Below are 25447 nucleotides of genomic sequence, written 5' to 3' on the forward strand. Positions count from 1 at the left end.
GAGAAGCAAATGGAAAGATGAGATTCCTCAACGAATGCAAAACAAGAGGCAGAAACATAATCTCATCCTTCTCAGCAAGCAGGCAAATCTCTTGCACCATTCTCTAGTACTGGAATTCATCAGCTACTGAATAATACCTTTGGAATGCTTGGTGGGTGATTCTCAGTTAGAAAGTCCTTAGGAAGACACTCTGCCAGTGGATGAAGGAGAGAAAGGACGATATGGGGCATGCTGTACACCAGTTCAAGGCTCTGTTTTGGAAGAATTGGCTCTGTCGTGTGAGGCAACCGGTGAGTTTTTGGAAACGATAAAAAAAGAAATAATGTAAATCTTCCTTTAATATCTGTTGGAAAGAGTGTATCTATGAATTTGTCACTGCAGATTGTTAAAGATAAGCGGGCTGCAAACGGTTCCTGTTTTACTTTTGGTCTTCTAGTTGTTAAAAACAAATGTAGAGAACAACAGTGGTTTTTAACTCTTGAATGGCTGAATACAGCAATGCTCCCCAATTTGCAAATGAGATGGGAAATCTCATAAAGTTTTGAAGAACCACACCTTATCTTCTAATTAACAGAAGATACTGCCAGTGTTTGTAGGAGTGGTGAGGATTAAAATATTTTTTCTTCACATTACAGATACTCATTGGTAAAGTAAGAAATCTTGCACAACTGAGATCATAATCTAGATATGGGAAATGCAAAGACTGTGTAATAAAATGGTATATGCTTCTAAATTTTCTTTCTTATTAGCTCTACAAAGCCTAATTTAACCTTTCAAATTCCAATATGCAGAAGAATGTGGCAGCTACTTCAACAGCAGTCAAAATAATACTCAAATGTGAGATGAGATGTCATTGCTTATCCTGTGATTGACACGATTTTTTAATTTAAGATAGAGGGGTACAAATTTTCTCAAGTGAGATAACAGTTTTGTGGAAAAAAAGCCCCACTACAATTAATAGCTTCTCACTGATTTCTCTTGTCTGAGATGATGTGGGGATTTGCAGTAAGGAATGTTGACTGCTTTGGATAGGATTACCTCAATTAAACAAACATACAGCTTTTCATTTCGGAAATCTTTCACTTAAATAAAATTGTGATTTAGAGAAACAACTTTGTCTTCAAATGATTTCAAGTTATGGTTTCTTTTAGTATTAAAGACATCTTTTGGGAAGGCATACTACTAGTTATATTTTTCTCCATTCCTAAACACTTCTGTATGTCCCCTGTTCCTCATATTTAAGTCAGTGTGCATTAAGTGGCTTCTCAGCCTCTCCTGTTCTACTCCACGCTGATCTATTTTTTCTCCTTGATCTGTCTAGTTTTCCCTCTTACATATTGCTGAGGGACAAAATCTTCATGTAAGTTTTAAGTTTGCCTAACTGATAGCTTTCCTGAATAGAGAGTTCACTGAGATGCAGGCTTCTCCAAACCATGAATTACAATGAATGACCCAAAGCAAACTTAAATTCTGCCTGTCCAGAGCCAGGAGCTAGCCTGGGGCATCTGGAAAATTTGGAAAACCTTCGTATGTGCTTACTGTGCAAACAGTGACACATGAAGGTGCTCCATGTGTAGTTACACAGGAGAAATCCAGGTGTATGGTCTATCTATGCAAAGAGCAGGTCAGACTGTGAGTCTGAGGAGAATCTGAAAGATCTGATGTGCTTCAGCTCTGTACTGTATTGTGCAGATCTATCTGTAGAAGGAAATTGTCTTCTCATGGTTATTTATCAGCAGTTAGGGCTAGAAGACAAATATGATCTGTTGAATTAATGATGTGTCATGAGTGTCATGTGGAATTAGTTGATACCATACACTGAAGGGTAAAGGGCTGTGACTGTTGTAAGCGTTCTGTGATGAGCAGGTGTTTTGACTGAAATTCAGACAGGCATCAGCACCTTTTATTAACCTGGTTCAAAGGCAGTGCATATATAGATTTGAACATAACATTATGGTCTCTTCTAATTTCTTAGTTTTCAGAAGCTTTTGCTTCTGAACTACAGATTCTGGAAGCTCAGAAGATACATACTACCAGGCAACTGTATTACTAAAATTTTCTATCACTGCATTTCTTAATGATTCTTTACATAGCATTTATTAACATCCAATTTTGCAGCAAGGTAAAGGGTGAAATATGACTCCTGAATTGTCTTGTTCTGGTACCCTAATTTAGGGGAGAATTGGGATTGCAATCATGGTGTAAAATGCTTAGAGTGTGTAGTCGCTAATGCAGATATTAGGATAAAACAGAAACGTACTCTATCCTAAAACTATGGAGATTTAAAAAAGTTGCTATTATTAATTATTTTATTTTTTGGAATAATGTTAAGCATGAGCGAAAATGCTGGGAAAATTCTTGCTCTTCCTCTGCCCCTACACTGAGTGTCATCTTTGCCCTGCTTCTGTCCTGTATAGCTCACACTCCTTTCTTCCACACTTTAAAATATATAAACACCCCTAAAAGTTGCTTACTGCCAAATGATCTCTGTTTAGCACATTTGTTTTTACTTCAGTGCAAAAAAATTAAACTAAAAAAACCCAACAGTGAACAGGTAAAATGTTGTCTGCTTCTATGAGCCAGGTCCTAAACCCCCCTTACCAAGTTCACCTTCTTCCCAGGTGCATCTTGCCAGATGGCATGAGCTCTCAGACCCCAGTTCCCTTTAGTGCTTGGGCAAAGCATCTGCAGAAGGGCTGCCATCTTTCAAATGTGCTTTCTTTGGAGCTTCTGTTGGTGCCTTTCCTATTTGAATGTGAATATGCCTTGTATAGCAGCATTACTTCCCACAAAGACCAGAAATAACTGGCTCAATGAGATGAATTTTGCTTACTTAATGTCTGCAGCACACTGATGGTTCATTGAGTCCTCCAACCTATTTCCACCACTTCAGCCCAACCTATTGTTGTTGCCTCTTCAGCTGCCTTCTCAGTTCTTGTATTTATCCCAAATTCCTTTGTTATCACATGCTCTGCTAGAAGCCAGCTGAGTGAGGTTTGCTTTATTAATCTAAAAAAAAAAAAAAAATAAAAAAAAAAAATAAAAATTAGCTTACCAAAAGGAGAGGACTGCTAAGGGCTCTTCTGAGGGTTGGGAAAAAAAACAAACAACTATTTCAGACTTCCTCATATCCACAGGTATTGTTGCTACCCAAGCAGTTGTTGAGATGGTAGTAAAAACAGCTGGTGCAGACTATGGCAGTGTGGATGATGGGATTATTTCTTAATATTCCTAGGTTCTCTGCAATTGCTATTATCAACATCCAGGCTCACAATAATCTAACAAAGAAAGGCATAAGGATGTTAGACTGAGAAGTCTACCTCTGATGAGCCATGAATGTATGCTGAAATTCTGGAGATAAATGGAAACTGGGGAAATTCTTTGTTTTCCTAAAGCCTTGGAGATAACAGAAGTAATTCTAATAGGCCTATAATTGCTTGGCTCAATGGTATTCACCAGTTGAGATTTTCATATATTTATTAAATCTTTAATTTTATAGATTCACCAAAATAACTACTATTTACCCTACACTTTAGGCACAATGAGGTTTCTCACATGAATGGTAACAACCAATGAAAATGCAGATCAGAATGACAGTAATGATTATTTACAGCTGTTACCCTTTCAGTAGGTGTCTTTCTCCTCCTCCACCAATGCTAGTGGAATTGTGAAATGTTGATTTTTATCCCTAAGTTTGTGAGGAGGAAAAAAAATAATAATAAAAAAGTTTGCCCATTTAAAAATTGCTGCTGTTGTATTTTTGTATTTTAAGAATCTTTGGCTTATGAATCTAGAGTTGGAATAATAACCCTTCCCTGCATGCCAGACTTTTTAATAAGGTTTTTATAAAAAAATAAGCAAGCCAATTCTGGAAGAGCTTAAACCAGAGGACAGTTGTCAACTGTTCTGTACCAGACATACCCTACTATGTCACAGCTTGTGTGACCTTTCTAGACATGGAGTATTCTCTTGTATTGCTAGACAGATGACACTCAGATATACTTATAACTGGTTATCTCTTCCTCTTTCTCTCTTTTGCTTTATACACATCATCCAGCAGCAATTCACAGTGGGTTAAACATTTAAAGTTCAAAATATTTCTTAAATATAATTGCAGACAGAAAAAAGACCAGGAATGGGCCAAAACCAATTAATTAAAATCTACCTGAAATCAGTAAACTTCCTTGGCTGCATCCAGAGTCCATGGAAAGTACAGGAAGAAAAGCACTCAAAGTTTTAGGCAAAGGGATATACCACACTCCATGGAAGTTGCAAGTGTAAGACTCTGGTGACCTGCTATGGTATACCACAGGGAGTGTCAATGGAAGATGTCCAATTAATTTCACAGCTATCTTAAGTATGAATGACTGGTCCTTAATGCAGCCTAGTAGGGGAAATGTAAGAAAAAAAGAAGGTCCAGAATGAGAGTATTTTCTGTATTTGTTTGGGTGAACTAATCTAGATTTTGAAGTCAGATGTTTGCCTTATTCCTAATTAATGGAAAATTTGTTTCTGCGTTAATAGGGTTTTGTTTTGTCTTAGTTAATGGGAAATACAATGCTTTCTGCTTTTCTGTTGTGGTAAGCAAGTAGAATTTTCCACATACCGTAACTCCTATAAAGGTGTTTACAAGCTCAGAAGTGTCCCACAGTGCTAGTAGTATGGTCTTCTTCAGTTTTAGTTATAAGATACCAAGATATTTTTGATCCTAGGTCTGCTTCTCCAGAGACATTTAGTAACATCTGTTCCATCCCTTTGGGAAGGCCTTTGTAATGATGAAAAGTTTTCAAGTCTATCCCTTCTCTGCTTTGTAGCACAAAGAAATCTCTCACAATGTATTTAATCCCCTGCATTTTTTACTAATAATTACAAATAACATGTTAGATTTCTTTGGCCAAAGAGGTATTCTCACCAACAATGCTGCTCCAAATTAATGTCTTTTTTTAGTACGGTCTAAATGTAGTTCTGTACAATAAGCCTACCTTTTTTACTAACAGTTTGGATACTGGTGACTGAACCAGTAGGTAAAATGATTCCTGTTCTTCCCAAATCATGAGTCCTTGTTAAATATAACCAAGAGCCTCCAGGTTTTCTTGGCTGGCAGGTGACAACCACTGACTTGCTTTGCCCAAGAGTGCAGTCCTGGCTTTCCAAAGTAGAGCTGTCTGGAATCAGCTTTGGTGGCTCCTCACCAGAGTTTTATATACATCACTTTGTATTTTTCCTGTACTGAAAGAATGAAGAGCTGGCATAGTTATTTTAGTGCCCAGGACTCACAAATGTGATTTTGGAAATTGTGCAATGGATTTGGAAGCTACTGAGCCAACCACACTTTCAATATCTTTATTTATGTTTGATCTGCTTGCACTTTTACCCCCGGTAAAAGTCCAGTGCAGTAGAAGAGAGAACAAAACAGCATGCTTGAAATCAAAAGGCTTTGTTTAGTCCAGGAGTTGCCCAGAGTTGGTGTGCATGATGCAGAACCCCAGGTTTCTCTAATTTACAGAAAGATGAGTAAGTGCAAAGAAGAGCAGATAAGTAGCTCTGTCTTATCTAGAGGGCACTATAAAGTGAATACCTAAACACACCTCTCCTCACAGGTGCCAGCACCCTGAGAGAGCTAATGGGTTTAATTGCCCTGAATATCCTTACCTGGAGCCTACACCCCTCCACCCTATTTAAGTTCAGTTAGGGGGCTTTGGTAAGAGCAGTAGCCTCTGGCACAGCAGTAGCCTCTGGCTCAGCTGTACTGACACGTGGATCCTGCTAGTGATTGCAGGGCTGCGTCTGACCCTGGCTGCTGCTCCTGGATCTGACCGTGGCCTGCAGGTTTGCTTCCTGGCTTGGTCTCATTACTTGCAGACTTGCCTGGAGATTCAGACTCTCAGTTGAACTCAGCTGCTGTTGCCCAACACCCTTGCATTGCTGACCTGGCATTCCTGTTGGCTCTGTGCCCTGTGGGGATAAGCTGGCTGTTGCTGTGTCCTGGCCACTACCTTGGGGCCACCTTGAGCCCTGAGGTAACTAGCTGAGAGCCCAGCCTGCACTCATCCAGGGCCTTGGCCCTACAAATGCCCCTGAGCTGTCTCCTACAGCCCTGACACCCTGCCTGGGATTTTTGTGGGACTTTTTGCCATGCCCCCTTGCCAGTACGGGCCTTGGGTTGGGGAGGAGGTGGTGTATGTCTGCAGGGGCAGCCTTGACCCTTTCCAGCCCCTCATGGGCAGTCTGGTGACACCTCATCCAAGTCTCTTCTGCAGTGTCCCTTTCCGCATCCACTCTACCTGGTTCCATGCCCCACATACGCCCCTTCCCCCCTTGAAAATAGCCCATGGATGCCCTGCAGCAATGGCACCGCTCCACAGCAAGGTCTCTCTGATCCCATATGGGAGGTGTATGGATGAAACTACCAGGGAGGGGAGGCTGCTGCCAAGGCCCTGAGCATGCTGCTAAGACTTAATGGACCTGACCAGCCTTATCTGGGCCCAAAGCTCACTAAAACAGAGTTCCTGGGCCTTCAGCTCCTGCCTGGAGCTAGAGGAATTTGATTCAACAGTGACACAGTTTTGACATAAAAATCCTCAATAAGCTTCTGGGAAGTTAATAGTCTCTAACATGAAATTTTAGTGTGATTCTTTGTAATTTCTACTGCGTTTCTCTTCATGAATTTGGTATTCGCATTTTCCGAGGGCATTTATCAGGGAATCTAGAAGTCTTCTGAAAGCTGGTTGATGGCTGAATAGCAGTATCTTCCTCTTTGCAGCTGAAAGTCGAGACAACTGCTGTTCTTTGTAGTTTTGTTTGTTTGTTTGTTTGTTTTTAAATAATAATTACTTTTCCCCCTCATGCAATCCATTTTTGGTTCTGCAGCCTCTCTGCGGGGGCACAAACTCATACTTTGCATATGCAGCTTGTGGAGGAGAAGCGTTAAAATTCCGTGAGTCCCGCAGTGCACCAGCTTGGAAGCCTTTTTGTTGTGGCCCTGGAAATGGGAAGACAGGGACAAAAGAAGCGTGGTGGTGGGCAGCCTCAGGCCTGCTAGCTTGGTTTCACAGTGCCCTGCTGCTAGAGGTGACAAAGGCAGATTTTGGAGAGAGGTGACAAAGGCAGATTTTGGAGAGAGGCGACTGCAGGTGGAAGAGTGAGTACTGGCAGCAGTGAGGGACCAGGGAAGGACAAAGAGGTGTGCTGCCAGGTTCAGGGCAGCAGGCTTCAGGGGAGCATGAGGAGGGGCAGCAGGGTGCAGCATGCTGCTGACTTCTTAGGAGGCTCAGGTACAGGGAAGCTGGATTTTACTGCAATCACATTTTCAGAGTGACTTTGCATTCACCAGAGGAAAATATCTACAAACACTACAAACAGAAGTGAAAACTGCTTTTGTACTCTGAAAGCAATGTATTTGACAAAGTTATAAAGATTTTTAAATGGAAGCCTTAATTACTGACTTGATTTTAGTGATGTTGTTTCCCCTTAAGTAGTTGTACTGGGGATCTTTAATAGTTTTTGATTAAAAAAATATTGATTTTAATTATTTTTTTACAAATCCTGTTTTCTGTAGTACTGACAATGCTTTGATTTCCCTTTTCAGGTCCTGTCTCTCACTGAAATACTCTGGCCATGTGTGCTGTTCTTGATTCTGGCTGCCATCCGCTTCCAGGAACCCCCAAAATACAAAGAAAACTGTATGCTTTGTGTTCTATTGTATTCTATTTTGTTTGCCTCTGCTTGTAGAAATATTTAGGAAATACTTAAGATACCCTAGAAGAGGTGGCTTAAATATAGTGGAGTCAATGGAAAGAACCGTAGAGTGGGATTCATTCTTGTCTAGCTGCGGATCTGAGCAAGTAATATTTTGGCAGGAAACAAAGACAAACTTTAAGGTCTGATTTGTCGGGCCACTTTTAGACTTCTACTTTGGAGTAAAGGGGGTTATTTGGGTTTTAGTTGTACTTATTTTCTTTCTGTTGACTAATGGAGTTTGGATGACTCCATCAGAGGCAGATAATTATGCAGTAGATGCTAAAAGTTATACAAGATTAATCTTACCCCTGCCCACTTCCCAGGATTTAGAATTAATATTTTGTAAATGGTAAATTCTTCCATTTCCATCAACACTTAAAAACTTGTTATGATTACTTCTACCCAATAAAGTTCTTTTTGCTTTTATCTTCTCCAGTGTTACCTTTATTCAGAAAATAATTGCTTGTGATATTACAGTCTATTGAGTTTATTCACAGATGTCAGTAAGGTGGGGATAAGCCAGCTTTAGCTACATTAGAAACCAATTTGGTAAAATAATTGTAGATCTGTGGAACGAAACATCAGGACAGAATCCAGTGTGCACTGTATAAATTTACTTTAGATTATCTCTGGTCTAGCCCCAGGGACTCAAGGCATGCTAGTGGTTTGATAACCTTAGTTGTTTTTTTTTTTTTGGGGGGGTAGATTTTCTACTTTTTTTTAGCAGAAAGGGATTCAGTGCATGTGCTCAGAGAGCTTTCTGCAATGTGAACTGAAGTATGCTAAATAAAAATAATGATCATATGCAAATGACACTGGTTATTCAAAACTTAAAATTTGTTATTTTATACAGCAGGTACAGTACGATTTCTAATGATAAATCTCCAAAATATTAGCAACTGAATTTAAATAAAATTAGGATTTTTAAATGTTAAGTGTATGTCATTAATTCACCATTTTTTAATCTTTCAGTTCTGAATATTAAATATGAGTGCTGACCCAAATGGTATTTTTCTCATCTACTTCCCATTTCATTCCCTTAACTTTGATGTAATGGCTGCCAAAATAAAGTTACCCAGAGAAATAGGGGAAATGACCTTTTAAGTATGTATCAATTTTAGCAGTTTTAAACAAAAAGTTAAATAGGAGCCCTATAGCTCTTCCTTATATTTCAAAATAAGCAAAAAGTTACTTTATATGATAAAGTTTAAATTCTCAGAGAATATGGAAAAGTTACTATTTAGACAGTCTTGATGGAAATACATTTAGATATTGCTGAATACCAGTTCCTTCATCTCACGAAGGCTTGGGAGAAAAGACAAAATTCTGCTTTGCAAAGAACTCTGTGTTCTAATCTAGACCATAAGTAATTTTATGCCGAGATGTTAGCAAGCCTATAATGTTGCAACAGCATTAAAGCTGTGAAAATCAGCTTTCCAAAGTCTGCTCTCAAATGCTACCCTGTTGTCATATTCTGGCACAGGAGTTACTCATTTTCTGCGGTGAATTAGTTGTTTGTAAATGGAACACCTGCTATTGATATAACTTCATTGCTCACAAGCGACAAAGCCACTTTCTAGGAGAAGGGAACACCATGTGATGGTACAAGTTTATAACTTCAATGTTACTAGTTTTAATTCTGCCCCTGTTTGGTTTTAGGTTACTTAGAAGCTCGGGATTTGCCAAGCCAGGGCCTTTATCCTTTCATGCGGACCCTTTTCTGTAATGTTGGTTCAAGATGCAAGAATTCTAGTTACACAACACAAAAAACCAGCCGCTTACGGTAAGTGATACAAATTTGGAAGAGCTGTCAGTAAGATGGTGCATCTTCTTCTAGAGCAAAGGTTCTTATTTTTTTGTAGGCAGGTGGAATAGGAGCTTCGTCACTCTGTACTAGAAGTTTCCTTCCGTGTCCTTATAAATGTTAAAGATGGAAGGCTTTAGTCATGCCTCTTTCTACTTTATCTTTGCCTTTTATGCTGTTATTTCACACTAAAAGCTGTTTTACATCTATCTGTATGAAGTTCTGGTGGCATTATATGAGTGAAAATAAAGCAATCTGGCTTGGAAAAAAAGTTTAAACTAAGTAAGAAACAAAACTGCAGGTACATTGAGATGAGTTCAAAGTAAAAGTGGCAAACCTCTGTGCCATGGTCTTGCCAACTCGTTACAAAGCCTATAGCCTGTTAATTACAGTGGCAATACTATATTACTGCATTCTAGAGTTACAATAACTGCTGGCCTTTTTAAAAGTTGTTTCCTAAAAGGACATTTTTTATTTATATCACTAGTCCAGATGCCATCTGAGTGTGTAAAATGCTAGAAACTATGATCTGTAATGACTGCTCTACACTATTTACACTGCTTTGACTGAACTGTCCAAATTATATTTCAGCTCAAAAGGAAAGCCGGAAAGAATTTCCTGAAGGCAATCTTAGACCTACTTAAGAATTCGGGAAATTATTCAGTGGCTTTTAATTTTTTAACTGAATAATAAAATACATGCTTGTATGCATATTTATGCACTAAATAGGCTGCACTGAGTAGCATATAGCCTAGGTGAGGAAAAGGGGTAAAAATGTAGGATGAAGTTCATTCTGAGGTCAGTCTGTTCCAGCAGGTCCATCAGTATAAATTAAATCAACCTCAGGGCTGCTCTGACTTATGCTGGCTGCTAACAGCCTTAGGAATACAGACTGTCAGCTTAATCAGCCAAACAGAATCCTGTGTTGACTCGAGAGAAGGGGTGGCATGGAAACAATAATACCAATTATCTTCCCTCTGAGGATTTTTATGAAACCATAGGTGGTTCTTTATAATAAGTTTCAGGGAGCTTTTTTTGCATTAAAATGTTGTGTTTATTAAGCATAAATCAAAGGCTGTGTGCAGTTTGCATGGAGACTTAACCCATTTGTTTTCTAAGTATGCACCACATCAGTGCTATCAGTTTGAAAAACAGTTGTTGTCTTTTGGAAAAAGTAGCTCTATGACTTCTGTTGGAACCTCCACTGTGAAAGCCATAAAGCACCCAAATAACTATTTGTCAGTGAGCAGACTGAGCAGGGCTGCTCTGTCAGCAGGGCTGAGCCAGGTATTGAAGTCATCCTGGTGCAGGGCATGTCCTCACACATGTGGCTACATCCCCCAGGCTCTGTTAACAGCCTCTGACATGGTGAGAAGATGAGCCAGGTGAAGGCTACAAATACCTCATTCATTTTGGTTTGCAGCAAAATCTGCCACCTCCTCTGATGCCTTAGAAAGTGTCTGTTTTTCAGTTGCTTGGAGGCTTTGTTCCTTGCTTCTCTTCAACCACTGCAAAAGCTGCTGGCATGCAGCTCTTCAATGTGATCCCCTAGCTTATTACACATAGCAGTATCTCAGAGCAGAGGAGTTAGGAAATATTTAGGAACTCCCCTGGCAAAGGACATATTTTTCCTGTTCTTAGCACAATGTTTCACCCATTCCCTACCACCTCATCTTAATGGAGAATGGAGTAAAACTGAGAGCTTGCAAGTAAAATAAAACCCATGGATCATAGTGTCCCATGGCCTTATGCTCACACCCTCAAATAAAAGTGCATGTGCATAGAAATATAATGTATTCCCAGTACTCTTAATTCCAGTGCAATTCTTGAAGACTGTGATGGGATTTGCCCTTACAGCTCTAACTCCTAGATCTATGCTAGTTAGACTTCTCAATATCTAAAAGAAAATTTAGCTTAGGCTTTCTTGGACTTAGAACTACAAAGATTATGAAAACAAGACTTGAACTTTTAATGTTAAGCACATTAATTTATTACTCTTTATTCAGCTACAGGTAGTAGCAGCCTGAGCAGCCCTAACCTGTAGATGTGTCAGATCCCCAGGTCTGTCTCTGTCATCTTCTCCTGGATGGACCCCTCAGACCCACGTGGTAGCTTTGTCTCCTTTGGCACTTGGGTGGATTTCTGGGCTCATCCTGCCATATTGGGGTTGTCACTGAATCCATTACCCACTCCTGGCTCTGTCTGCTGGCTGGGAAGTTGGTGAACAGTGCCCCATCAGTGAGGACATGGCCTCCTTCAGGTTCATTTCAGCTCCTGGCTCAACCTCTCTCTTGGAGCAGCTACAGTCACTCTGGTCCTTTTCGTGTTACTAATATTATTGATACCTGGACCTCTGTGGTTCTCTAGTGGAGTAGTATCAGAAAAGCTGATGTACAAGAGCAGGTGTGGGAAAACAAAATCAAGGCAGGTCTCAGCAGTGATAGCACTTAAAAAAGAATTGCTTAGAGGGTTAATTTTTTCTTTAATGACGTGTATCTTCAAACAAAAAAAAAGAATAATTCTGCATAGTAACTGTATGGTCTGGGACAGCTTCTGTAGTGTTGTGCTATGTAGTCAGAAAACTAGGCCATTTTTTGTGATCTTCCTTATAGATTGTTGAGAGAGTTGGGGAGAAAAGGAATTTTAAACCTGAATTTTCTCCATTTTGTAGCTAATGAAGAACAATTTTTTTTGATTCTTTACATTTTTTGGTCCATTGAATTTTAGAAGGGTTATAACAGTTATGCAACATGGACGGGAAAAATCTTTCTGTGACAGTCGTGCAGAAAACTATTATCCAGCTTGTGTGTATTGGTGTTGATGGAGATGTCATGTCTCCCGGCTATCTTGAGATGGTGAAGAATGGGAGCCAGTGCAGCTGGGGCTTTGTAATTTTAGAGAGAAGTTTTTAATGTGATGACAGGGGTGAGGTTGAGACAAGAGTTTTCTGAGCGGCTTATGAAAATCCTCAGTCTAAGTGCCATCTCTCATCTGAGATCTCAGATGAGTTCTGAATCGTTCTTACTGTTCTCCTGAGTAACTGAGTAATCTGAACAAAATTAGCAATTCTGAGTAATGGCTTTAGGAAATGCCCATTGTTTTTACATTCTCAAAGAGATGCTCTCTTTTTGCTCTTTTGCAGTGTTTTGTCATGGTCAAAACTCGTATAGATGTATGTCTTAGCTTTGATTTCTGTCCTCTTGCGAGTATTTCTGGAAATGAACAATTAAGGGAAGAGTTACCATAGATGTTGATTAAATGTTATTTATATATGCATGTATTCACACACACAGGCTTGAGTGCACCTTCTCCTAACTCCCCAGTTCTAATTATGTATGTCCTCTCCTACAAATTACTGGTTTCCTCCTTTTGTCCTTTTCGTTGTCCCTTGGTTCTCTTTATTGCTTCTAGCAACTGTTGCTGTTGACTTCCCTTACATGTATACAAGTAAGTTGATGTCATTTTCAGGTCCAGAAAGCACACATTGAAGGCTCTTTGGGAGGGTAGCAGTACAACAATTGAGTATTTTTGTTGGCACACTGTCTGAAGATTGCTTGTCTTGACTGTCCTGTAGCCGGTTTTGAAGTCAATACTTGCTTATCTTTTTTTGCAAGAGGGTGACATCTTCCTGCAATTTTGTGTAACTTGTGCTGAATTAAGAAACTAGTAGTATCTCATAGTGTTGTTATTAGGAGATAAATATGGTCCCCTATAATCACGTTGAAAAAATATCTTTTAAAATTTAGCACAGCTATTCAGCAAATAGAACGTTTAATGTTTTTATCTGTTTCATAAAACTGAGCACAATAACTAATATCATGCCTGTTGCCATTTCCAAAGGATGTTGTGCTTAGCTCCAAGAGTAACTAGAGAAGGGCTGTGGTGATGACAGCAAAAGAGGGGCACGACTGGGAAGCTGGCCGATGTTGCTCCTGCCCTGAAAGTCCGTAAAGCTAGTAGTTCAGCGACAGCCCTGCTTAGAGGCTTCTGCTTGGGAGTGTGGGGTTTCTATGAGTTTTTCAGGTTGCACGTGCTGCGTTCTCTTCTGCGATAGCTGGGTTTTATGCCTGTTTTTTGGTTCTTCTTCCATACCTAAATATCTTCACCCCCTACTGGTTTTTTTGCCAGCTCCCTCTCCAGTTTCACCATCAACTTGCTTTTCCCTGCACTTCCCCCTGGAGCTCTTTAGAGCCACCACGCTACCAGCTGTTTTATTTAACATTTCTAGTCTGTGTATCTTCCCCAGTACTCCCTTGTGTACTCCATGGGACCCTTGCAGGGCAAGGGCGTGTCTCCCCACCCCTCAAGCTCGGAGGCAGGGTAGGGACAGCCCAGCTGAGCTTGATGTACTTCTTTGGCAAGGGGCAGAGCAGGAGGGATAAAGCAGGCTGCAGCTGCTGTGTGCAGGGCCTAGGGCAGCAGGACCTGAAGGTTTTTTCCCAACTTCTTAGTTCAAAGGAAGCTTTACAGCTATAAATGAAACATTTTGAAGCTAAATGATGAAGAGCAGACAGTATTTTTCCTCACTTAAATTGGGCAGTGAGGGAGTTCAGTTTTCTTCTTGTTTGAAAAGTTTAGCAGTCTAAACATACCGTGCTTATATTGCTCCGAGAACCACTTGCTGCTCTGCTTGTGCATTGTGAGGCTGAATGGTTTCTGGGCTGGGATTCCAGGTTCAGATTAGAGGTTCAGGTTAGCAGAAATTAATGTTCACAGAATATAGCCTGTGTTATCAGGTGTGCTTCTGATATATATCAAACAGGTGCCTAGAGCACATAAAAATAGAAGCCAAGAGGGGGATTTTTTTTTGTTCCTCTGCTCTCTATCTACCCAGGCTTTGCAGATCCAAGGTGCAGCAGAGTCAGTCGTGGGGGTAGAGGAGTGGGAATTACTGATTCCCTGTCAGGCAGGGAGGCTGGGCAGCACTAGCAGCCCTGGAGCTGGTGTTGAGCCCAGCTGTATGCTCTCATGTGAGTAGAAGTGTCCTTTTTTTCTGTAGCATTATCGTTTGCAATGCTTCTGAAACAGACAGATTTGTAGTGGGAATGCAAGGCTTGCTTTCATCTAGATTGGAGGGAAAACAACATCAGTTGAACATTTACTCTCCACTTCTCTGAATTCTTGTGATTATTTTAAGTGACCTTGCTCTGTGAGTTTAGTTGTTAATAGTTGTAAATTTAAAGTTCAGCAAAAAACTGCAACCAACCAAAAAACCCAATGGAAAATCCTGTGGAAACTGAGCTAGAGTATTGTTTTTTTAAAGTTCTGACTAGATTTATGTTTTAACCAATGGGGTGGTTGTTATTCAGGTCAAGCTCTGTCTACTTGTTCATGCTTAAAAAGCCCAGTGCTGGGAAGTTTTCAGTATATAGTTAGTGTGCCTGTTCTTTGCCAAATAACAGTATTTCTAGCTGTCTTGAAATTCCAGGTACATTAGTAATATTGGAATTTATGTGGCAGTTTTCAAAAGCAATAGCTAAAGTGCAGCTATTTATCATTGTAAAAGCTGCCCTCTGAACAACAGAAACCCGATTTCTAAAATTCCATTGAAAATGAAAGAAAATATGGTGAGGAATTGTTCTGCCTTTAATCCATTGAAATTTGAGGCTGGTTAAAGAGTTTCCAAAATCCTACTGGCTGTCGACCAAGCTGGGATAAAAAATGAGCTGCATTGAAACAATCAAGAACTAGATTGTTTTAAGATTAAATTTTCATCTCATCCCTTAGTCTAAAGTTGCAGACAGCTCTGCAAGTGTCTGAACAAACAAGGATCAGGAAGGAAGAGGCAGAGAAATAAGAGAATCAGAAAGCTGTGGCTGATGTTTTTATTTTGTTTTGTGAATCTACCTCATTAGGTTTTTCTTTACCAGTAAGTAAGAATTGTGCTGAAAACTATTATTCACAAAGAAGTTTGGCAAGAAAGGAATGTAATTCTATTATATTTTTTTAAGTGTGGTTTATGTGACAGTTAATTGTGGTTCTAAAGAAAAATAGCAATATTTTTGCTATGCAGGATTTCACTCTAAGATAATTTGAACTTCCATTCAGATAAAACAGAAATGAATTGCCTAGTAATATGCTAAAGATGATTATTCCATTGTTTATGGTGCCTTACAAGAATCTTAAGTGATTTTGTCCTGTAAAGAGACTTCCAAATGACTCTTTGACCTCTGATTTCAACTTGGAAGTATTGTTAGAAAATTGTTGTGCTATTAAGTAGCCACCAGATGGTAGTATGACAGAGATAACAGAGAGAACATGTTCCAGGGGTTTAGCTCTTAGCTAAAATCAGGGGAAAGCCAGTAGTGGTTAGAGGACAATATCTTTATAGGCTGTTTCATGTATTTAAAACAAGTTGCCTATGAGACAGAGACACCATTCTTCTTGCTTTTCAAGTAAGGGTACCATGTTGTCTGGAACCACTGTACGTTTGTTGTGGTGGATGCTTTTTTGTTAAGGTAGTGGAACTGTTATAATATTTTTGTTGCTTACTAAACTATCTAAAGAGGAAGGACCAGCTTTCTTCAGGGCCCAGAAAGAGGGAGTTACCTATTTCTCATCTGGTGACATTGACTGAATTACCTGTTCTGGTTGCAGCATTTTGCCTTAGATACAGTAGAAAAGATTGAACTTCAGGGTACAGGCCATTAAAGGACCTTTACCTGGACGCATGATAAATCAGGGGAGAAAAGTTGAATGCCCTCAGAAATATCAGACTTCTTTGGATGTATCTGTTTGGCTGCTGCCACAGTTGCACCTCAGCAATTTTTCATTGCCCTCTTTCCTGAGGTTTTGAGACTCAGCACTGCAGCTTGTGGGCTAATGGACTGAAATAAGTAAAAGTTGTGTAAATGCAGAGTAGTTAAAAAAAAAATAAATCACAATACTGCTGTAAGTATATACACATTTTTCCAGCTACTTGCTTCCAGTTTGTAATTGCCTCCTCTTTCCCATTTTTTTTCTGTTAAAAAGTACTTCAGAAATCCGAAGTGGTCCAGAGAGCTTCACAGGACCTAATCTAGACTTCATGAAAGAGATAGAAGAGCTTGCAAAGGAATTCATTGAGACCACAGAGAAAACCCTGGCTTTAGAAAAGCTATGGGAGGAAAACTCAAAGTTCTCAGGTAAGCTGTGATCTTTCTAATAATAACTTACTTTATCTTTCCAGGTAGTAATATCCATCAAACAAAGGAATACTTGCATCTGAAAAATAAAATGGAGAAATGAAATTTTATCCCATTTGAAACAAATCCACTTTTATGATTACTATTACTGTGGCTGTCATAAAATTATGAGAAAACCAGTGCACCAAAAATATGCTCGCTTTACTACTTGATAGTTAAGAAAATACAATGAGGGGAAGAGTTTAAAGGTAAGGGTTAATAATCTGAGTACACGGGTGCTTGGTCTAATACGCATTCAGAAGTAACTTAGAATTTAACTCTTTCTCCTGAGGTCTTTTTGTTGTAGTAGAGAGTATAGGGATGGGAAACCTCCAGTAGCTCACACCTGGTGACCTTTAGGGGAGCAAGTCAGTCTTGCACTAAAAGTGACACTGGGAACACCAGGTTCTGATGCTCACACTCTCTTCCCACCAATACTGTGCAGCCTTGCTGGTGGGTAAGTGGGCATTTGAGACCTACTTCTACCTTGCCATTCTGGTTGAGTTTTCAAGCAGAAAGGTGTAGGTGAAACAATAGTTTTCATGCCTGGCTGTCTGGGAGCTAAATGTTAATCTAGTGTTGATGTGATGATTTTGCCTTACTGAAAAGTGAATGGTAAGCAATTTCTTTTAAATTGTTTTAGTGATAATGGCGCAAGTATTGGAAGGCACAGAAAGTCAAATGGTTCAGTTGTTTCACATGCCTTTACTCCAGTAGAAATGCCCTTTGTCTACTACTTGCTATTGCTTATAAAAATGATTTTGCTAAAGTTACTAATGCCTCTCTGTAAAGGGACATATTTTATTTTACAGAGCTCTGTAACATCACTGCTTTTCTTACTGTAAGTATTTTTATAGTTTATTTCTAAATTACAGTTCTGGATCCTGAGGCATCTTTATTAGAGTAGTTAGAAATTTCTATCCTGTCAAGGTTTAGTATGCAATATCTTAAAAAAAAAATTGATATGCTGTTGAAGGAAGAAATTATGTCTTCTGAATTTGATAGAGGTTCATTGGTTTCTAGATTACTGACTTAAAGTAGTCTAGGTTGTTAGTAGCTAAAATTCACAGCTATTTGAAGGCTTGTTTTTCATAATGATCAATTTAAAAGAGCATCTGCCAGACCTTGAGTAGCTGTATAAAACTGTTACAGAATATCTTGCAGGGACTCTTACCCTAATGAGTAGTTTTTATTAAAAAACCCCACCCAAACCCAAACCAAAAACCAAACCAACCAACCCCGCAAAACAACCCAAAACTTAAAAAAAGGACTGCAGTGAGGTTAAAAAGATGGGGCTCTTGCCTGGATTATATTACTTTGAATTCAGATTTGTGATCCAGTAAATATGGCAAGCACATTCAAGTGAGAATGAAGGAAGACAGATAGACAAGATGCAGCATAACTCCTTCCAGAATCTATTGGCAATTTTAGTGAAACTAGTTTGGTATTTGTGCTGTTCCTAGTGCATTAGTCTCTCACCCTTGCAATCTCAAGAAGAGGAAGGCTGAATGGGCACAGTAGTGGGTCTCAATTACTGTCAATTTTTGTACCTTTCACATATGATTGGTTTCACTTTTAAAAGATTTTAAAATACACTTTCTCCAGATGTGTTTGATTGTAACTGATACTTCATGAAAACTAAATTTCCAATTTGTAAGTTGAAATTAGATGGCATATTTATAGCAGTATTTTTAATATGTTCATGAGGTACATGCTTGAAAGGAGCTGTAACAATATGAAATTGCCTTTCTGGAATGGAAGATGAAATAGAATGTATAAACATTAAGAAAATATTTAGTTGAAAGTAGCCTATAATTTTTAATAACCTCTTTAAAGAGTCATTCTTATAAATTATTTGACACACCCACACCCATTTTAAATGGTTTAAAATTCAAGAGGGCAGGGGAAGTAACAGGCATCTGCTGTTTTTTCCTGTTAATGGAAGTGTTACATGTAAATGTATTTTCTTCACAAAAAGATGGATTTGAATGAAGTGGAGGAAATTATTTCTAGAGCAGAAAACCTGTACAAGCAACCGTATTTCTGGAACCTTCTGCATTCCCTCCCTCACCTTGAACCAAACAGCTTTTACACAGAAGATGGATTAGCTGCTCTAGCAGAGTTTCTGAAAGTTATTCAAAAGTAAGTTCTTTTATATACTTGAAAATGATCTACCTGCAATTCTTATTCTTCTCACTGGCTATTTAATAAAAGAAACATCCTTATCAGTGTAAAGAGGCTGAAATTTTCTTCTGCTTACCAGATTCTGTTTCTTTAGAGGTGTGGTAGGAGTTTTCAACTATTCTGATTCCTTTGTAACTCTAGTTTTAATCTCTGCCCAGCTCAGCAGAGATTCCCTAGGAGTTTATTCTGTCACCCTTTAGCATCCCACTGTCTTTTTTTCTGCTAATGAAAAAGATGTGAAAGATATGATGGCATAATTTTTTTGAAACTGGGAAATAAGTCTCTTCATTATAATGCGTGGATTGCAACTGCGATTCTTCCTTCTTCATTCAGTTTTTCATTGCTGAGCATGATGCTATATGGTCTGAAGTATTCCTTTGGTCAGTTTGAGTCAGCTCTCCTGGCTGTGTCTTCTCCCAGATTCTTGTGCACCCCCATCCCACTCACTGGTGGGGTGGTGTGAGAAGAAGAAAGTGCCTTGGTTCTGTGTGAGCACTGTACAGCAATAATGAAAACATCCCTGTGTTATCAACACTTGTTCCCAGCACAAATCCAAAACACACCCATACCAGCTACTATGAAGAAAATTATATATATATAATTTTTATATAACGACATATTATATATATAAATATTATTTTAATATAGGTATGTGTGTGTGTATATATATCTGTGAGTCTTCTCACCTTCTTATTTTTCTTCCTTTCCTGTAGAAGCCCATCTGTATAGGTGTTTGGTTGCCAGTGGTGGTCAACCTCTACATGATTATTAAGAGGAGATTCAAATGTTTATATTTTGGTGTTGCTTGCTGTTTTTTAAAAAACCTTTGGTGCCCTGCAGTGACCAAATTTGCCACAATTAATGCAATTTGGAAAGCAAACCACAAAACCCAATGCTCACTTCTTGACAAGATTTGTCTTACTTTGTAAAATCTCAACCTTTTTTTATTTTCCCTCATTAAAAGTCTAATTTCGGAAAACATCAGTTTTTCAACAATCACAGAAGTCATAGGATGGTTAAGGGTGGAAGGGACCTTAAAGATCATCAGGTTTCTTCCTCCCTGCCATGAACAGGGACACCTCACACTAGACCAGGCTGCACAAAGCCTCATCCAGCCTGGCCTTAAACACCTCCAGGGCAGGGCTTTCCACAACCTCCCTGGGCAACCTATTCCAGTGCCTTACTACCCTCATGGTGAAGAATTTCTTCCTGATGTCTAAATTAAATCTACCCTTCTTCAATTTAAAACCATTACCCCTTGTCCTGTCACAACTCTCTCATGTTAAATTGCTTGAACATCATCTTTTTCCACCATATCCTTTCAATCTTTCTGGGTGTATAGTGAGTTTGATTTTTGTGTTATTTTTCAGTTTCAGTACCTTAGCATCATTGAAGGATACAGCTGTTATGCCACTGAGCAAAAGTTTCTATGAAGTGGTGAAAACAGCACTGAATTTAACTGCTGCATCAGTACAGGATAGAAGCTTAGAAGGTAAGGAATTTTTTTAAGTACCTTGTAAGCATGCTGAGAATATGCAGTAGTAGGATCTATATGAGGTTCTGCTAAATTCTTAATGTAAAAGGTCTAAAACCTGAACTTTTTTGCTGTAATGCTGACTCTTTTGTGTTTGTTTTTTTAAATACTAATAACTTGAATGTCATCAGACTGGCAACTAGTTGATAAACAAAGCATATATTGTGTTTAGAATAATCTTTCAGTGGTGAAATTTGGAGAGAGACTAGGTCACTGCAAAAATTAATTTCTTCCATTTGGTTAAAGGATAGATTCTTGTTTTGGACATGCATGTTAAGCATTATGGATGTTTCACTTCATTCTTCTGTTATCATAAATTCTGGTCTCAGCTGAAGGGCTATGTTTCCCGTTCTGCTGCTTGAGTATGGGAGATAAGTTTTACTCAAGAAGGTGGCTGGCCCCAGGACAACTCCTTGGGAAAAGGTCAGGAACAAGTTTCATTGGCAAACTGGTGGCACACAATTAGACTCTAGGTGCATTGCTCTGCACCTAGAATAGGATTCTGCTCTGCATAGAAGGTCAGGCTGAGAATTATATGCAGTCTGTATCCCACTTCAGCTGTCAAAGCCAAGACTGAAGTCAGACGAAGATGATATGCTGGAGCTCTTGCACAGGGGGTGATCTTGAATTCCCTTGGTTTTCTGCTGCTATTCTCCCTCTCAACAGTGATTCACATCCAGCCCATGTGCACACATTTGCATGTCTACGTGCTGAATTAGACACACAGTTCAGAAGGGCACCCTACTAGTTCTGCTGGCAATCATTGTGCATCTCACTGTAATTGTATCAGCTGTTGGAATACCATGAGGTTAACTGACTTCATCATACTGTTAATGCCATCACAGGTTTCATCCTAGTGAAACTGGTGCTCAGGTGAGCACTGTTTTTTTTTGTTGTTTTTTTTTTTTGCTAAAAGCAGGAAACATGGTACTCAGATCTCAAATTACAAATAGTCAAGAAAAAACATGAACAAAAAGCAGGAATAATGTAAACAGAAAGCTTTTTTTCCTTTCAGATTTTCAGTATAGTCTTTCTCTTGGAGATGTTTTGTGGAATCCACATGCTGTGAGAGCAGAACTTGAATCCAGGTTTGGTTTTGATGCTCTTCGTGTTGAGAAGCTGCTAAGTTACACAGCACAATTAACAAAGGTAAACCTCTTGAAAAGTCCATTGTCCTTCCTTTTTATCTTTCTTTTATTTTTACCCTTAAGGGATTTTTCATGCCTTACAGAAGCTCTAGTTGTATCTTAGATTTGTGAAGCAGCTACAAGACTGCTAAATATCCTGGCTTTGTTCCCAGAAAAATAAATGTATTTAGCTTCAGTCTGAACTTCTGCACGTGAAGATGCTGGTAGGTGTAGTTGTGTACATTAATTAATTCATGTTTCTCTCAAGTCACCACTGGGTATGGTAAAGTTCTGAGTTTATTGTTCAATCCTGTAGAGAATCCTGGGGTTTGTTCCATTAAACTTTTAAAATAGATCCTAGATTTGAAGGTGTCTGGATTAGTTTGGCATGTAGCATTTTAAATCCAGTTTGCTGGACAAAGAATGTCTGTCCTTTTGTCAGTAATTTGAGACACATTGAGAGTAATTTCTTTCCAGTTGTGCAGTCTTGATATGAATGTAATTGACTGATGAGTTGTCTCAGCGGGGCTTTTCAAATATGTGAGCCACTTGTAAAATTTTGAAGAAAATGTCTTTTCTTGGGGGGGTGGCTTATTAACATTAACACTGAAGGGGTCTGTTGTGACAGTTTGGTTTGAACTGCAGAAAACTTGAAACACCTTTTGAATTTTTACTGAAGTCCACAGTTTTTTAATGGAACATGATGGTATTTATATGAAATTTGTTTGCTCTTTGCCAGGTACAGTCCAGAGTTGTACTCCAGGAGAGCTCATTGTAAAAATAGCTGATTTGCATAAAGGGATAAATTATAACAAAACTTGACTTTTGAGTGGCCTATCAATGGAATTTAATGCAATGTCAATGCTGGCCAGTTTGAACAACTGAACTGAGTTTTACTGCAGCCTGTTAGCTATGGTTGGCTCTATAATCCCAGGCCACTTGCTTCCTAGCTATTCATAGATTAAACTAATATCTTGATATTGTGTGCTTGTGTTAGGGCATTGAAGACCCTCAAAAAGTATGGAAAGAAATATGGCAGAATGGAAATTGTCTGTTCTAAGCACTGTAAGTCTGTATGTAATGCCCCAGCTCATTTGGTGCAAAACTTTCTGCATCAGTACATTTTAATAAATTTTTGAGTCACAGTTGAAAGGAGTCAGGATGTAAAGTATCTCAGAAAGACATAAAAAGAGAGAATTAAAATGTACTAAATTATTTTTGAAAGTTTTAATAAAACCAGACAAGAATAATTTAAAAAAAACCTATATGACTTAGAATAATCTTTCAACACAGAATTTAGAAGTCAGGCTATGAGGAAAAAATTCTGGCCTCTTGGCCACACTCCTGAAACCTGGCAACTTCAATTTAAAACTAGTCTGCTGCATGTAATCATTGGTTCAGAAGTGCCATTGTACTGAATGCTTTTCACATCTCTAATTTTTATGTTTGTGAACGTGCTTTGCTACAGCCATTCTAGTGCAAAATTCTAGTGTAGGTGTAGTGTATAATTGTCAACATAGTTCAGCATCAGCTTGCAAATGACTGTAGAAGTAGAAACACTGCTGTAGCTGCATGGTGAAAATTCCTTGCATATACAACTATCATAATTCTGTCTGGTGTATGAGAACCCTTATGGACCAGTGGTATTTTATACAGCAGTCTGTATGTGGAGTACTTTGAAGTAAGTGCCCCGGAATATGAGGCTGGATTAAATAGGCTTTGTTCATCCTGAAGGAGGCCACGTGATACTCTTTTTTTTTTTTTTTTCACCAGATAAGTAAGTTGATAGCAGAGATAACATTCAGCAGCTCTCTTGAGTTGATCCTCAATTTCTTATGTCCCTGCCAGATTCCCACAGGAGAGACACTGGAGCAGTTTGTGTGCTCTGCTCTGTTCAGTGTGCCAGAAGGTGAAGCAAACAAAGAGAATAATGAAGAAGGCTGTATTTCTGCATTGCATGAGGCCAAACTGTATCTTGTTCATGCTGTCAGCAAGCTCAGGCTCTATGCACAGGTACATTTTAATAAGCTGATAGATTAAATTCCCTGATTTTGCATGTGGGCTGTCAACAGTAACTCAGTTAACAGATCTGAGTTAGCTATTAAATGTTATTGTCATGAACTTCTTTCATTTTGCCAATAAGACAAAGTAATCCTTATAGGGAATCCTTACAATGCAAGTATAATCTATCACTATGTGTCCACTTAATCAGATTTTCTCATTAACTCAAATAGAGATTTGAAATCTAATAGGGAATATAGTGAAATATACTGCACTGTAGAGGCCTGATAGAAGGAAAACCCATTAACTGTCCCACCTGAGCATGATTTTTCAGCAAAACTGAAGGGACAGTGCATGCCTCCACTTATGTAGTATATAAGTAATTTATTTTTACTTCCTCTTCACTCTGGTGCTAGTGGCTGAAGCGTGTTGAAGGCGATAAGAGTAAATCTCAAGTATAGCATCTTAAAATTCTGCTCTTGCAGAACAGCTTGGCATGCAGTCTCTATGGTGACATCTGTGTAGTTGTGTGGAGAAAAGATTTAACTATCATATGTTTCCTAAGGAAAACACTTACCTAGCTGCCTTGATGCTAGTGTTTGTTTTTCCTCTGAAATATATATATATTTTTTCCATTAAAGGGTCAGCTCTGTATCAAGCATCTCTAGAGGTGTTTGCAGTATCATCTAAAGAAAGCATGTTGAGCTTATCGTGTATTTCCTCAAAAATTTAGCCCTTGATTTCTCTCTTGATAAAGATATTCGATGAGTTGAATTAATAATTTAATGTGATTGCCAAAACTAATTCACTAATTCCTTTTCTAGCCACAGGAAAATCCCATAATAATTTCATCCAAGATTTTAAAACACTTAAAATGAGGGCTGTCATCCTTATGATGCCAACTTGAAGTACTGTAAGCTGCTGGCCACTGGGAATTCCCTTGGTGAACACCTCTTGTAGCAAAAACCTCCTATAGACACTTGGCATTAAAAAAAATGTAATGGTGGAGTAAAGGACAGTAGTCAGTAGGTTTGGCCAGACCTTGGTGTGCCTTATTCTAGGCTACACAATGGGAGCATGCAAGGTCCTTCTCTGTCTCTTTGATTGGTGTGACCCCAGTAATGTTGAGGCTGCTGCTTTCCCTCAGGTCAGTAGTGTAAGCAGAAGTTCTGCAAGGGAAGGCAAGTCTGAGTGGGCAACTCTGAGAAGGCACGACTGTGGAGGTCTGCTTTTGGTTGGGTTCAGTCTCAGGCTATCTTTTTACAACTCCTGGATCTTTTGGCAAAGGCAGCACAGCATGATGTGTTAGTTCTATGTACGATGTAGCATGTTATTTTGTGGCTTTGCAGGTCAGTCCTACCTGTGTTGAAAATCAACCTTTGTGAGGCCAGTCATTTCAGAGTCTAGACACATTGTTAGGGGGAAATTTTGCTGTCATTGCTAATTGTGTTTTTTTAAAGACATGCAAATTCAATGTATTGCCTAAATAAGAAAGCTTTGAGTCTGTAACAAGGTGCATTCTGTTTTGCTTTCAATCTGATAGGTATTTGAACAATGGCTCAGCAGCAGCAGGCTCTCTCAGAAGCTCCTTTTGGACCTTGAAAGAATCATAGCTGATTTAATGTCTCAGTTTCTAGATGACAGAGAAACCAGGAAACTTTTTTCAGACATAAATACCCTCATTCAGCAATGGAATGAGAAATCAGATGCCTATTTTTCAGAAGGATATAATGCATCTCATGATCTGTAAGTTATACTTATCTTTCAGCAACTTGTCTTACAAAATTTAGATCAACTTGAAAATTGATTTTCACATCATATTTAATTGGTTTCTGATTTTTGACTGTTTAGTGTTTTTGTTATTCTGTAATTCAAAATCTCATTTAGAGTCAAA

The 25447-nt window shown here is 38.9% G+C and overlaps 1 protein-coding gene across 1 annotated transcript in view; it reads left to right on the forward strand.

Moving 5' to 3' along the window:
- The first annotated feature begins 221 nt into the window (after window positions 1-221).
- The window catches only part of ABCA13 (ATP binding cassette subfamily A member 13), a 165533-nt gene continuing 140307 nt past the window's right edge, over window positions 222-25447 (forward strand). The window contains exons 1-10 of the mRNA XM_051610260.1: window positions 222-290; window positions 7589-7682; window positions 9400-9523; window positions 16517-16668; window positions 17351-17364; window positions 18686-18849; window positions 20262-20383; window positions 21441-21574; window positions 23401-23565; window positions 25097-25299. Of these exons, the coding sequence (XP_051466220.1) occupies window positions 222-290; window positions 7589-7682; window positions 9400-9523; window positions 16517-16668; window positions 17351-17364; window positions 18686-18849; window positions 20262-20383; window positions 21441-21574; window positions 23401-23565; window positions 25097-25299 (1241 nt within the window). The remainder of the gene's footprint in view (window positions 291-7588; window positions 7683-9399; window positions 9524-16516; window positions 16669-17350; window positions 17365-18685; window positions 18850-20261; window positions 20384-21440; window positions 21575-23400; window positions 23566-25096; window positions 25300-25447) is intronic.

The sequence above is a fragment of the Apus apus genome, chromosome 2 (assembly GCF_020740795.1).
Source record: "Apus apus isolate bApuApu2 chromosome 2, bApuApu2.pri.cur, whole genome shotgun sequence".
Lineage (NCBI taxonomy): Eukaryota > Metazoa > Chordata > Aves > Apodiformes > Apodidae > Apus > Apus apus.